Genomic DNA, 14,337 nt, shown 5'->3' on the forward strand with positions numbered 1-14,337 from the left:
TTTCCTGGTATCGGACACAACGTGGAAAGAAAAATTGGTGGTAGGAACCGTAAATATCCCAGCAACTTGGCTTTGTTTCAAACTTTGAAACTTCCAAGACTGAAGCTAAAACTCAACGACTCCGAGTCTTTACTCATTCGATCATATAACTAAAGATTATGTCGGAGACAAGTTAACATAAACAAGAGCTTGGAGGGTTTCATGGTGTATGGGTCAGTTTGGTGTCCGGGAAAAGTTGGAACTGTTGATTTTCTAGGCAAATGAGGCATGCCAAAAGCAATATTTTCAGTTCAAAAAATATAGGATAGGAAATGGGAAAAAAAAAACAGAAAATGGCAAGAAAATGAATGGCAATATTGGGTTCATTGAACCTGGACGAGATTTGGGTTCTTTCCTGTTATCTTCTTCTGGCAGTGGTTTATTAGTTTATTTATCAGAATCATTAAAAATGCAGAGAAAGAGGAGGACCATCAAGTGTGGGAAGCGAAAAGGTTAGCTTTTGGAGTGACTTTGAAGAGCACTTCTACTTTTTTTGCATGTATGATTATTCATTTTTTTGTGCCTTTTTCTTTTTGTCATATATGTTGTTCTTTTCAGACCTTTTCATCTTTTGGTGTGCTTCTGCGAGCCTGCAGATTCTCTGGTGAAGTACAAACTTTTGAACAACTTTAACAAGGTGTCCGGTTAGGGTGGGGTGGGTTCTTCCACTATCAATGGCTTCGATGTGAAGTATATGAAAAGAGGTGTGGCAGACTTGCTAGATTAGCCTTTATTCTCTCTCCTTAAAAGGACATGCAATATGCAAAAATATATGCTCTTTGATATTTGAACTGTATCTGGGATTCTGGGGTTAAATATAAGAATAAGTATTCCAGATCAAATTGCTGCTGGTGCAATTTGAAGTTTTAAGGATTATGGAACTGCTTATTGATGCATTAAATCAGTTTGACCATTCGAATAATTAATCAGGAATTGTATTCTTTTGATCTGGTCAAGTTGTCTTGTAGATTTTTCCAAAGGGGCATAATTGAATTTCTTTTCGAACTTTTATATGGTTCTTTAGTATGTTACTCTCTTTTAATTAATTCTTTTCTGGCTATGGCATATTTTTTCAGTGACCCATTTTTGAAAGGAAAATTCTATCTGCTGGTCCATTAATTAGAACAGTACTTGTAATGGTAGAGTTGCAGCCATGGATGGTATTGTGATATTTCAAGAAACTGGTTGGAAAGTTTTTTGTTTGTTTCTGTTGTCAATTTTACAGTCCATGTCAAGAGAGAAACTAATTAGTGGTCACCTTGGGTCCAGTAACAGCAGTTTAAGGGAGGGGCCTTCTTTAAAATGCGACCCTTGAGAATACATCAGAGATGACTTCATCCAATTAAAACCAAAACTGCTCTTTCTAACAGCTGGTTTTGATCCACAGAAGCTACATTTTTCTTCGCTTTATTACTTTTGTCATTTAATATTAGCAGAACTGCCATCTATGTGGTGTTATTTCAGCTTGTATGTTTCTCTGAAACTTTTCATTATAATTATAAGAAGAAAAATATACATAAAAAGACACACAGAAAGAGGTGGCTAAAGTCTTTGGTTTCCTGCCTGCGCTGCCACTTTGCATATAAGTCAACAGCTTTATAAACTGCGTATTTTATTCAATAAGCACCACAATTATGGAAGAGATTATCTTTTGCTTACATCAATGGCTAGGTATTGAATAATCTGTGTGTTGGTCGGCTGTAATATTAAAATTTGATACCACTTGGTTGCCTGTCACGTAAATGACATGTAAGAGATCCAGATTCATACATTATTGCTGTTTAATTCTCTCTTTTAGCTTGTAAAGTTTGACCTGAAAACCTTTCAGGACTTATATAAGCAAGATCTTCCTTCTTCCAAGTTCAACAAGTCTTTGCAGTCTCTAAACCTCCATCCACTTTCTTTGGTTAGCTTCTAATTTCTTTATCACTCTTAGCTCAACAGCTTTTACTTGGTTATTTTGGCATCTTCACTCCATTCCAATGCCATGAACTATATTCACTTTCTATAGATGGGTTGGGCAGTTCAAGAACATTGAGCCTAACGTGATGTTCTGTTCTTAAATGTCAAAGCTCTGTTAGTAAATTTTAACGCAGTGCTTACACGGAATAACATATAAAAAACTATGAATTAGTTTGTATAATGTTTCTCATGGTTTGCATGGGTTCAAGCTTTTGCTATATCTCTTGGTATTGATGGGCAGCAAGAACAAGCATTGCCTTCTTTCTGATCAGGCTCACTTTTCCTCTGCTACAGATAAGTGACATGGCTTCGCAGGCTCATTCAAATGTTGAGGAGGGTGAAACAAAAGAGATGGACATTAGAAGCCTGTCATCCTCACGCCACTCTGTGTATAACACACAGTATCTTCACAAGGTAGGAGTTCCCCCTAAGCAAAACCTCTTCAGGGAATTCACAGCCACTGTGAAAGAAACATTCTTCCATGATGATCCTCTGCGTCCCTTCAAGGATCAACCAAGGTCTCGAAAGTTTATCCTTGGCGTCCAGGCCATTTTCCCCATTCTTGAATGGGCAAGGGGTTACAGCTGGAGAAAATTTAGAGGTGATCTCATTGCTGGACTGACTATTGCAAGTCTCTGCATTCCTCAGGTAGATTACCTATGCTCCAAAAACATACATAGGGCGGCTAGAGAACCTCCAATATTTTTCATGTCCAGTCAAATTTAACTATTCAGTCTACTTGGAAAAACAGGATATTGGTTATGCAAAGCTAGCAAACTTGGATCCACAGTATGGGCTTTGTAAGTTTCCACGTTCTTTATCATCGCCTGACATTGTTAAAGTATCATTGTTTTGGCTTTGTCTAAAGGTTTTTATTATTTATCTTAACCATTGAAGACTCCAGCCTTGTTCCACCATTGATTTATGCCTTCATGGGAAGTTCAAGAGATATTGCCATTGGACCAGTCGCTGTGGTATCTCTTTTACTAGGGACTATGCTTTCAAGTGAGATTGACCCCATCAAAAATAAAGCTGAGTATCGGCGGCTTGCATTTACAGCTACCTTTTTTGCTGGGATTACTCAAGCAACTCTTGGTTTTCTCAGGTAATTGTGTATAGTCAAGGAAGTCTGATGACAGCTGCCCATAATATTTTTTTCTGTTAACTTTGTGTTTCTCATATTTTTATGGATCCTTTACTGCTTCTAGCATTCAGTAAACAAACTTTTGAAACAAATTATTAGGTTGGGCTTTTTGATTGACTTCCTGTCCCATGCTGCCATTGTGGGTTTTATGGCTGGAGCTGCTGTCACAATTGCCCTCCAACAGCTTAAGGGTCTTCTTGGTATAAAAGACTTTACAAAGAAATCAGATATTATTTCTGTAATGAACTCCGTATGGGGCAACGTCCACCACGGAGTAAGCAGCCCTCCATCTCTCTCCTTTTTTGAAAAAAATTGTGTATTTTTATTTTCTCCTTTTGAAGAGGAGTTGCACCCTGCAACCTGAAGAGTTTCCAACCAATTTCACGACATTTCAGTTACTAAATTTACCTAATACTACTTTGCAGTGGAACTGGCAGACTATACTCATTGGAGTTAGCTTTTTATCTTTCCTTCTGTTTGCCAAGTACATTGTAAGAGCCTCTAATTCTTATTTTTGTTTTTTAACGATAACAAGCTTGGGACCATTTGCTAACTTTTACATCATTTGAGGAATAGGGAAAGACGAGCAGGAAATTATTCTGGGTGCCTGCAATAGCTCCATTGATATCTGTTATTCTCTCCACCTTTTTTGTTTATATAACGCATGCAGAAAAGAAAGGAGTTCAGATTGTAAGCACCTTTTCTTTAACCTCTAATAATCTCTTAGTAAAATATTGCAATTTAGTAGTTCCAGTGGTGGCAGAAATTATAGTAGTTTTGCAATGAGTAGCGACAGCAGCACCACTGCTTTTCCCTTGTGTGCAGGTGAAACACATTGAGAAAGGAATCAATCCCTCATCTGTGGATCAAATTTATTTCAGTGGTGACTATCTTCTAAAAGGTTTGAGGATTGGTGTCGTGGCTGGTATGATAGCATTGACGGTAAGCCAACTGTTTTTTCTATCCACTTCACTAACCAAGAAAATTGATTATGACATTGTATCTAAATAGACCTTCCATGTTTCCTCTTTTTTCTCTTTTTGGGGGTTAATTTATCAGGAAGCTGTAGCCATTGGAAGAACTTTTGCTTCAATGAAAGACTATCAAATAAATGGAAACAAAGAAATGGTGGCACTGGGAGCAATGAATGTCGTTGGTTCAATGACTTCCTGCTATGTGGCCACAGGTGAGAAGGGAGAACATGTTTATTTATGTCAACCTACTCACTTTTGCACTCAAAGTTCAGACTACTTAAACTAACAAAAAGCATATGCATTTTATAAAAATATCAGAACTTTTTTTCTTTTGAAGCTACGTGTTAAATCAGGCATGTATAATATCAATAATTGACTTACATTTTACATTTGCAGCTTGTTAAATCTTCTTTTTTTGATAATGTATTAAATCTTTTTAATTATTTGTCAATGAGACTCAGATATAGTGACAATATAGATGCACAGAGAGAGAGAGAGAGAGAATATTGATGAATTCAAAGGTTCAAGCAAGTAAAATGATGTGATCTATATATATATATATATATATATATATATATATATATATATATATATATATGGATGAGAAAGGGGAAGATCCTCAAGATTTAGCCTCTTGATCTATATGCTGTAAAAGATTCTATTGGTATGTAACTGATGATATTATTCCTTTATTACTTGCAGGTTCATTTTCTCGATCAGCAGTAAATTACATGGCTGGGTGCGAAACTGCAGTCTCTAATATCATTATGTCCTGTGTTGTATTTCTAACCTTAGAATTCATAACACCTCTTTTCAAGTACACCCCAAATGCTATTCTCGCTTCCATCATCATATCTGCTGTGATTGGGCTTATCGATGTTCCGGCAGCAATTTTAATATGGAAGATTGATAAATTTGATTTTGTTGCATGCCTGGGAGCATTTCTTGGAGTAGTCTTTTCATCAGTTGAGATAGGCCTCTTAATTGCTGTAAGAAGATAGATGTCCACTAACTAAAATTTCAGAAGATGAACTGTACGCTATTTATCTGTTTGATTGTTTATCTGTTGTCACTGAATTTCATGGCAGGTCACAATATCCTTTGCTAAAATCCTCTTACAAGTTACTAGGCCTCGAACTGCTATTCTTGGGAAGCTCCCTAGGACTACTGTGTACCGAAATATCCAACAATATCCAGAAGCAGCTAAAGTTCCAGGGGTTCTGATCGTGAGAGTTGATTCTGCTATTTACTTTTCCAACTCTAATTATGTCAAGGAGAGGTACATGATTCTTAGCCTGTCTCTCATACTCAATTATATAGGTTTCATTTAAGGGAATGTATTCTACAACTCATAATCAATATCTAGGCAATTGCTGGTAAATCATTTCCTGAGAACCAGGCTTCAAGGTCTGAGTTTGGTTGAAACTAGCAAACTTATACATAAATTCTTGAGTTGTGGCTAAACCAATATAGAACTTAGCATGTCTATAAATCCTGTGAGGAGAAAGCTAGCAATGGCAGTGGCATGCAAGAGGAACAATCAAACTTATAATTATTAGAGACAACAGAGAACATAAATTTTCTTCTCTGGGTAAATTTAACTATTTTCACTTGGTACAAGGCTGAAAGTCTTGAGTTATTTCTCTGTGGTAAAATGTTTCAAGCCATGACCTTTAAAGTGTACTATTAATATATTAGAGTTGTGATAGGTTTCAATGTTTTAGAATTTGGCTGAATCAGCCAGGTTTCAATTAGAATTCAAGATGCTCAAAATCAACATCCTTGCAGGATACTGAGATGGTTGATGGATGAAGAAGAGCTAGTGAAAGCTGCATGCCAGCCAACAATCCAGTTTTTGATAGTTGAGATGTCACGTAAGAATTCTCTACTGGTACTTTAAGAATTGATTGTCTTATATTCTAGCTTACTGTCTTTGTTTGCCGTTTAAGCTCACTTTTCCTAATGTCTTGTGTGTGTGTATGTGTAGCTGTAACTGACATTGATACCAGTGGCATCCACGCCTTGGAAGAATTACACAGGAGTCTAGGGAAAAAAGGTGTTCAGGTAAAACAGATACTGGCTCAAATAAAAATATATATGATGCAACAAAATCTACCTTTAGCTACAGACTATAATTAACAGAAGAACATAAACTACCTTAAAAAAAACAAAGTTCAATAGCTTTACCAGTTACCTGAGGTGCCTGCATTTTCTTACAGCTTATTCTGGCAAATCCTGGACCAACGGTGATTGACAAGCTTCATGCTTCAGATTTTGCAAATTTAATTGGCGAAGACAAGATCTTCCTGACTGTTTCAGATGCAGTTTCATCATGTTCCCCAAAACTGGTGGAAGAAGTATGAACAATGAGAAATGTTGTTGTTGTATAACAGAAATGAGAGCAGATATACATGTGCAGTGGTGAGAGAGGGATCTCAGATGCAGCTCAATAATGAGGGGGCCAATTATAAAGATGGTTCAAGTGGAGTGGCTGACGTCATACACAGTCAAGAGGGACAAAACACAAGTGTACAATGTGCTTGGGGATAAGGTTTAGGTTTTAAATTTGCAAATATGTCTATATATTTATATATATATATATATATATATATAGTATCCAATGTTTTTTCTTTTCCTGTTAACCTATGGAATCACTCATCAAAATCAAAGGGGTTTGTATGCTTTTCAGGAATTTTGATTCCTCTTAATACACACTTTTATCACTTCCATAAGGGAAAAAAAAGGCAAATGAATGAATAAGAGGGAATCACTTGTTCCCACAAATTATAATTCCATGAATTAATTGAAGTTTTATCTGGTAGGGGCCGGTATCTTCACCCATTCTTTTATAAGAAACGTATTGCATTTGATTAAAATAAGTGATTATGCAGATGAATTACGAAGGTTCATTGATTGAAATTTGACCAAACTTTTGGAAGTCTGCTTTATATTAAAATCCTATCATGCTCACTAATTTAAAGTGGTGACGTACTCGAGAGTTCTGTTTCCATGGGGTAAGACGAGCTACACTGATTGTAGGCAAGAACTTAGACGTTAGTCTAGCTAGATTCATAAAGAACCCCGACCCACGTTCATTTTTATATAAAGAAGGGTTTGTACTTAATAAAGAAGAAAGATTCTAACACGCCATTTTATTCTTTTTGAACTCCACTGGGCAGCTTTGTGGATAAAGTCCTTTCAGTAGCATCTAACTGTGGCCCCGTATCGGATTTCCTTCAGTAATTTCCAGTACCACTAGGCCTCTTGCGGTATGTGATGCTTTTTTATGGTGCTTGTGGCTAACAAGAAATGATTCTGTATTTAGTGAAAAAGTCTGAGATGGGAAGAAAATTTTCTTGTTTATTAAAATGCGTTTCATGTTTTGGATTAAAGCTAATGAAGGAAACGAAGCAAGTGACGAGATTGCTTAGTGGTCAATCCCATGACAATCCAATCTTTCCCAAACTTCTAATCGGTCTTGAACAGTAATATCGTGGGTTTTCCCTGTTGATAATGAGCTGAAGTTTTAACGTTAGACGTCTTGATTAGAGAGAAACCGAGAGCTTTTGATTCTGGTGGTATATTAAGAAATACTAATTGGTCAGACTTTAGGAGTCGGGGATTCAAACTTTGCTGAATTGATGGTCATTAACAACGCAATTCAATTATGTACTTCAACATCATGAGTCGGTTCAAAAAGATTTGATTATCAAGTCACATTGTAAGATCAAATTTTTTTAGATACGGGGAAACATCATCGCTCTTGGGATACGTGATGCATCAGTAATGAAATTTACAACTTTCGTAAACTGGATGAAGATATCGTGTTTGTTCACACCTTCCGGAAGGCGAATTCCATGGCCGATTCTCTAACCAAATTTGGGGTGGATAAAGTCGAAATTTTCTTTACATGATGGTGAAAGAGGAGGAGTGTTTTGTGTTACTGCTTCTCCTTCTTCTGGTGTATGCTTCTGTTTTGGTTCATTGTTTCCAGCTGAGAATATGTTGGTTCCTGTTATTTTCAGCTGGAAATGTGTTGTTTCTTTTTCTTCTTCAGGAGTCGTTGGTCTTTCACAGTTGGGTTGATTGCTAAGCCACTTGAGTGGACTTAATTTGGGTGTGCTCTTGTTGCTCTTATGTTTCTGTTCTCATGACTTACGACCAGTTCTTGTATCAATACCTTGATACTTACTAAAATATCACTTGATTGAGAAAAAAAGAAATACGTTATATGCTTGGCATTTCACATTAGCATGTGTAGTAGGCTTGAAAGCCTTGGAATCTATCTATTACTCAAAAAACAGTTATGATCAAATTGTGTAAGTCAACCAGACATCAAATACCAGAAGAAACCAACAGTGGAAATAGGGTGAAAAATATCAAATAACTCAGGAAAGAGAAATGAGAAAAATCAACTGTTACAACATCTGTATATCACCATGCATAGAAGTTTGTTCATCAGAAATATTGTTAAAGCTCTAGAAATGGCGGCCCTGAAAGGCTTTTCCTATTATGCTGGTTGCTTGTCAGCTAGCGCTCCAAGATTGGGGCATGGGAAAGGCCCAGAATGAACCAGCTAACCTTGGCCCAAGGACACATTCAGTAAAAAAAAGGATATGCTGTTTGTGGATCCTCCTCTTGCTTTTAGCTCCCCGATAATACAGTCGCCGGTGAAAAATCAGACACAAAAGAGACTGAAAAAGAATGGCTGTACTCCCATCTGTCCGTGCCATTATCACTCACTTTTACAGACCAACAAAACCGCCTCCTCGACTGCCCTTATCCTCTCTAGTCTTCCCCAAAAAGCTATCTTTTCTCTTCCCTCTCTTCCCTAAATCCCAAGCCCTCAAACCCCTTAAACCCGTTGCCTCCACTCGCCAAGGTTCTTCATCTCTCTCAAGCCCCCCAAAAAATTCTTTTTTTTTGTCATATTCACTTCTATATAACTGCCCATTTCGCTTTTTTCCTTTGCAGAGACCACTTTCGTCTCCAACAACGATGACCGCTTGGTGGGTTTGGGTTCAGTGAACCAGGGCGACCCAATTCAGACCCAGAGCACGACAAGCACCATTGCAGCCATTGTCACTTCTTTAGGAGGCCCTCCTGCAGCCGTTGGCATTGTTCGTTTGTCTGGTCCCACCGCTGTTAATATCGCCGGCCGTGTTTTTTATCCGGCCAAGAAGAAGAAGAAGAAGCAGGAGAAGAGTTTTGATTCAGGTTCAGCATCTTGGGGGCCTACCAGTCATGTTGTTGAGTATGGCGTCGTTTTGGACTCTCAAGGGAATGTAGTTGATGAGGTTTAGTTTTATAAAAATGATTCTATTTTTGTTAAATCTTTACCGGGTATTTGTTTTCTTTGTTGTTGGAGTTGGGACTTGGGATATGGATGGCAAAGTTGGCATTTTCGTTTTGAGTTTTTCTTTTGCTTTTGGTTTAAATAGTGTTCTTTTTTTAAGGTTTTAGCTGTGCCAATGCTGGCTCCTAAATCATATACTCGTGAAGATGTGGTTGAGCTTCAGTGTCATGGGAGTGAAGTGTGTCTGCGTCGTGTGTTGAAGGCTTGTTTAGAAGCTGGAGCAAGGCTCGCTGAACCAGGTTGGTTGGCTTGTTATGTAGAATTTATGTGGCTTTTCTAACTGTTAGATAGAATTTTAAATCATTTGACACCTATATTCCTTGTTTGATTGAAAGCCAAGTATTCCTAACTTGGATTTCTTGTTTACTTTTCTATAGTTCGAATGTCATGCCCTTGAAAACATGCTTTTCTAGATGGCTTCTTCTACCTCCTCTTAAAGAGGCATTGGGGATATTCTCGTACATGCATCTTTTGTCAAAACATTTCCTCATCTTTTGTTTTTTTCCCCCTTTTTTAGGCGAGTTTACCCTCCGTGCATTCCTAAATGGTCGCTTAGATCTTTCCCAAGCTGAAAATGTTGGAAAACTAATTTCTGCTAAGTCTGTTGCTGCCGCTGATGCAGCTTTGGCAGGAATTCAGGCATGTTTCACCTTTAGAATGCTGTTGTTTTTTACCTTTGAATTTTCCATGGTGCTTTTAACCAATCGTTGGTAGGCAGTGTGACTAACAGCACTGAAGAACTTGGCTGTTTGACAGGGGGGCTTCTGTTCTTTAGTCAGATCATTGCGAGGACAGTGCATTGAGTTGCTTACTGAGATAGAGGCTCGTTTAGATTTTGAGGATGAGATGCCACCACTAGATTTCAACTTAGTTATGGATAGAATACATGCCATGTCACAAGAGGTAGAGCATGCGCTGGAGACTGCCAATTATGATAAGCTTCTGCAATCAGGATTGCAGGTAAAATCTCCAAGGACTCAGAGATCTTTGAATGTATATGAAGTCGAAAACTTTATGTCTGTGAGTTCAACTGCAGAAAGCTGGTCTTATTTATAATTTATATTTTATACCCCAATACATATCACAAAAGTGTTGGTAGAAAAAAAACATATCTCTAAAGCATCGGAGACTTTCTGACTTTTGATCATCAGTCGGATCTTATTATATCTGTCAGTCATTTATTGTTTTTTGATAGCAAGATGCTTGAAGCTTTTGGTCTGTACATGCTTGGAGATAGTATATGCATTTTATCTTTAAGATTAATTATTACAAATGCAGTTGCCTCCATTTTATGAATTTCTGTTTTCTAATTTTCTTATTCAAAATCTTGCAGATAGCAATTGTTGGCCGTCCAAATGTTGGGAAGTCAAGCCTCCTTAATGCATGGAGCAAAGTACGCTGCAACCCCCCCACCCCCCCCAAACTTTTCTTCCTATTGCATCATTTATTAATATGGCCATTAGTCAGTTTTGGTCTGGTCATCATGTCTGTGTTACATCATCTAAACTTTTTGTTTGACATATAAGATCTTGGTCCTCTCATTTGCTCACTGGTTCTTTCACATAAAAATGGCATGGCATGGCATCTTATTCAACCCTATGCATTACTTTTAGCGTGCAGAGTGAGAGGGCTATAGTTACAGATATTGCGGGAACCACTCGAGATGTGGTGGAAGCCAGTGTTACTGTTTCTGGTGTCCCTGTAACACTTCTTGATACTGCAGGCATCAGGGAAACTGATGACGTTGTGGAGAAGATGGGTAAGAATTTTCTCCTTGCCTGACTCTAATCCCAAGAAGGCTCATTTAATCTACAAGCATCAAGTAGGAGTATGCAAGTTGATTGTTACTACATTATGCTTTTTGCATAAGAAAGTTGGTTCCTACAAAAATATCTTTGATTCAACTGCCAGTCTCTTGAACCCACCGAGAAGGAAAATATTATTCTGGTTCATATTGGAAATTCAATGAATGAGCCCCTCTTTTGGTGGCCAGAGGACTGGGCTATACTCTGTATTTTGTCATTTCCTATCATGAAACCTCCAAATTCCTAGCAAAGATGCTATTTGTTTCTTCTAGGTCTTCTTTGTGCTGCATAGAGAGTATCATTAAGCTTGCTGGCACGTTTTGGCTTATCAATTATGCGTTGGGGATTACGAAGCTTGATATCACTGTGTTGCTGGTAATGCCATGCAAGACACAATTTGGTTTGATTACTCTGAAATGTACAGGACCTCAATGCTTTTCCTTTCATTGAGTGAAGAAATTTGGTGTGTTTAATTTTAAACTCTGTGATAGCAAGTAGGGAGTGTTTGAGGTATTCTTTGCCTCTTCGGAGCAGTTGATTAAGTATTATTTGAATAGTTCTATTCAAATTGGAAGTTAATTTTTTGCTTTATGGTTCTTGTTTTAATATGTTGATAATTACTTAGATTTGTGTGACTGTTTTGTTCTAGGTGTGGAGAGATCTGAAGCAGTGGCTATGGGTGCTGATGTCATTATCATGACAGTTAGTGCACTTGATGGATGGACTGTGGAAGATACCAAACTTCTTGAGAGGATTCAATCCAATAAGGTAAGCTTGCGGCATTGTGGTTAATATCCACCAATCTTGCTACTTTTACCATTTTATAAGTACTTTATCCAATGAATTAAGCTTCTTTGAGTATATAATGTAATTGGTTGTTATTTTGGGGGTTCAGAGATCAACATCCATCCCAATGATTCTAGTGATCAATAAAATAGACTGTGCTTCATCTGCTTGCTCTGATTGGGTGGATAGAGAAGCCAAGTCTTTCACTAAGCATGTCTTTACATGCGCCATCACTGGTCAAGGAATACAAGATTTGGAGAAATCAATCTCAGAGATTGTTGGCCTAAATCAGATTCCTGCAGGAGGACGTAGATGGACAGTAAACCAGGTTAGCATATTTAAACTGCCTATTTGGCTATTTTGCTTTTATGGCAACCTTAGTTCCATATTCGTTTCTCAAGGATCTGGGGATCCACAGTTTTGAGCTTATAACTGCTCCATATCACACACTCTTATGTTGATTCTGACTGTTCCTTGTGAAATATCTTCTTGTGACTTTCTCAGAGACAATGTGAACAGCTCATGCGTGCCAAGGAGGCTTTTGTTAGATTAAAATCATCAATAAATGAGGAACTGCCTCTTGATTTTTGGACAATTGATTTAAAGGATGCAGCATTGGCCCTTGGCCAGATAAGTGGAGAAGACATCTCCGAGGAGATTTTATCCAACATTTTTGGCAAGTTCTGTATAGGTAAATAGATGGGGTTTTTTAGTAGTACTACTGTAAGTGGTTCGTGTAAAGCACAAATTTTGCTGCTAATTTATTCTTTCTTCTTGTATTATTTGGTCAAATTTATGGCTTCAACAAACAATTAAATCAAACCAAATATATTCTATCCGAGGATGCCGTTGGGGATGATCATGTTGACTGAATTTGGGCCGATTTTCTTCGATTGAAAGCAGCTCTTGATTTTAAGTATCCTAAATACAACATATTTTCGATAATGTTTTCTTTCAATATCATTTTGATTGGGGACCAGAAACGTTGAAGGGGAAGGTTATGCTGGCGGCCCAAAATTGTTTAAACAAGCGAGAACACAGTGACGAAATGCCATGAAAACCAATCATTTACACTTTCCCAAACATTCTTAAAACGATACAGTTCATGGCTCTCTGATTATTTAGTCAATTTCTAGTCTTCGTGTTATTGCTACTTGTAGTTAATATTTCTATGTAATCATCTTGTGGGTGCATGGTTTATCTATAAATGGGAGGAAGTGCATGGAGTCAAAAAGTGAGACAAAGCCATGGCCGGCCTTTGGACGGCAATGGCCAATAGGTAAATATCTACAACAATGAATTAATGTTGGAGAACCAACAAATTAGACGGCTTTGTGACCCTTTATATTAATCAGTATTCTTTTTTGTGAAAAGAGTAGCAAATCTATTGCAGCCAACCAGAAATGTGCTTCAGCGTTAAAAGGCAACTCACAAGAGAAGAAGAGGAAGAGATAGAAAAGAGAAAGAAAGCAAAGGAGAAGGAGAAGAGAGCCAAGGAGAAGGAGAGAAGGAAGAGAGAAGAAAAAGAAAAGATGGAGAAGGAGAGGAGGAATCGACTACGAAAGGAGATGAAGAGGAAAGAAGAAAAAGAGAAGATGAAGAAACAAGAATTGAAGAGAAAAGAAAGAGAGAAGAAGGAAAAACTTAGTCACAAGATGAAGAAAAAATGATGATGATGATTATCACCAATCTTGCCATTTTCTACATTTTTTTTTTGTCGAAAGATCTCTCTAGTTTCTGTACTCTTCAATTTTGTTTAATTTAGTTACTATACTCAAAATTGAAGTAATTTAATCTCTTGATTTTAAAAATTATGTTAATTTAGTTTTTCTCCTAACAACGTTAAATTTTACTGTTAAAGAATGATATCAGCGATGATGTCAATATTGATATGTCACATTTTGATGACATGGCATACCATATGGCACTATACGATGACATGGTAGTGCCACCATGTTAGTGCCTCGTGGCAAATCAAAAAATTTTTCAAACAAAAAATTTTACCATGTCATAAAGATTAAATTGAACAAAAATATATTGTATAAAAACTAAATTGAATAAAATTGAGATGTTAAGGGACTAAATTGAAAATAATATAAAAAGTATAAATTTTTAAGTAGATTATTTATATACTTATTAATAAGTCAAATATTTAAATGTAAAAGATTTATGATATTAAAAAATATATGTAAATATTTTCTTACTTGATTATTTAATTATAGAATATGTAAATTTATTTATCTTTTTTACAAAAATTAAGTTTGAATTCTC

General features: G+C 37.0%; 2 protein-coding genes across 6 annotated transcripts; both read left to right on the forward strand.

Moving 5' to 3' along the window:
* Positions 1–16: 16 nt before the first annotated feature.
* On the forward strand, positions 17–6,800 carry SULTR1;3 (sulfate transporter 1;3). 5 transcript variants are annotated; one of them, XM_021428681.2, is made up of 16 exons: positions 19–491; positions 598–743; positions 1,868–1,945; positions 2,296–2,649; positions 2,753–2,801; positions 2,899–3,106; positions 3,245–3,419; positions 3,571–3,636; positions 3,722–3,835; positions 3,971–4,087; positions 4,205–4,331; positions 4,822–5,108; positions 5,208–5,398; positions 5,908–5,993; positions 6,107–6,183; positions 6,339–6,800. In XM_021428681.2, exons 4-16 carry the CDS (start codon positions 2,305–2,307, stop codon positions 6,480–6,482), a joined length of 1,986 nt encoding a protein of 661 aa, XP_021284356.1. In that variant the 5' UTR covers positions 19–491; positions 598–743; positions 1,868–1,945; positions 2,296–2,304; the 3' UTR covers positions 6,483–6,800. The 5 variants fall into 5 exon arrangements, with proteins under 5 accessions (XP_021284358.1, XP_021284360.1, XP_021284356.1 ...); XM_021428682.2 differs by having other exon boundaries at positions 636–743; XM_021428683.2 differs by lacking the exon at positions 1,868–1,945 and having other exon boundaries at positions 17–491.
* A 1,780-nt stretch (positions 6,801–8,580) lies between these two features.
* Positions 8,581–12,925, forward strand: LOC110416701 (tRNA modification GTPase). The gene is made up of 10 exons (XM_021428750.2): positions 8,581–9,001; positions 9,094–9,416; positions 9,576–9,714; positions 9,993–10,114; positions 10,232–10,435; positions 10,809–10,868; positions 11,096–11,234; positions 11,930–12,048; positions 12,176–12,394; positions 12,571–12,925. The coding sequence occupies exons 1-10, from the start codon at positions 8,824–8,826 to the stop codon at positions 12,763–12,765; spliced, it is 1,698 nt and encodes a 565-aa protein (XP_021284425.1). The 5' UTR covers positions 8,581–8,823; the 3' UTR covers positions 12,766–12,925.
* Positions 12,926–14,337: the final 1,412 nt, after the last annotated feature.

Source organism: Theobroma umbraticum, unplaced genomic scaffold (assembly GCF_002168275.2).
Source record: "Theobroma umbraticum cultivar Fairchild unplaced genomic scaffold, ASM216827v3 scaffold_51.0, whole genome shotgun sequence".
NCBI classification, from domain to species: domain Eukaryota; kingdom Viridiplantae; phylum Streptophyta; class Magnoliopsida; order Malvales; family Malvaceae; genus Theobroma; species Theobroma umbraticum.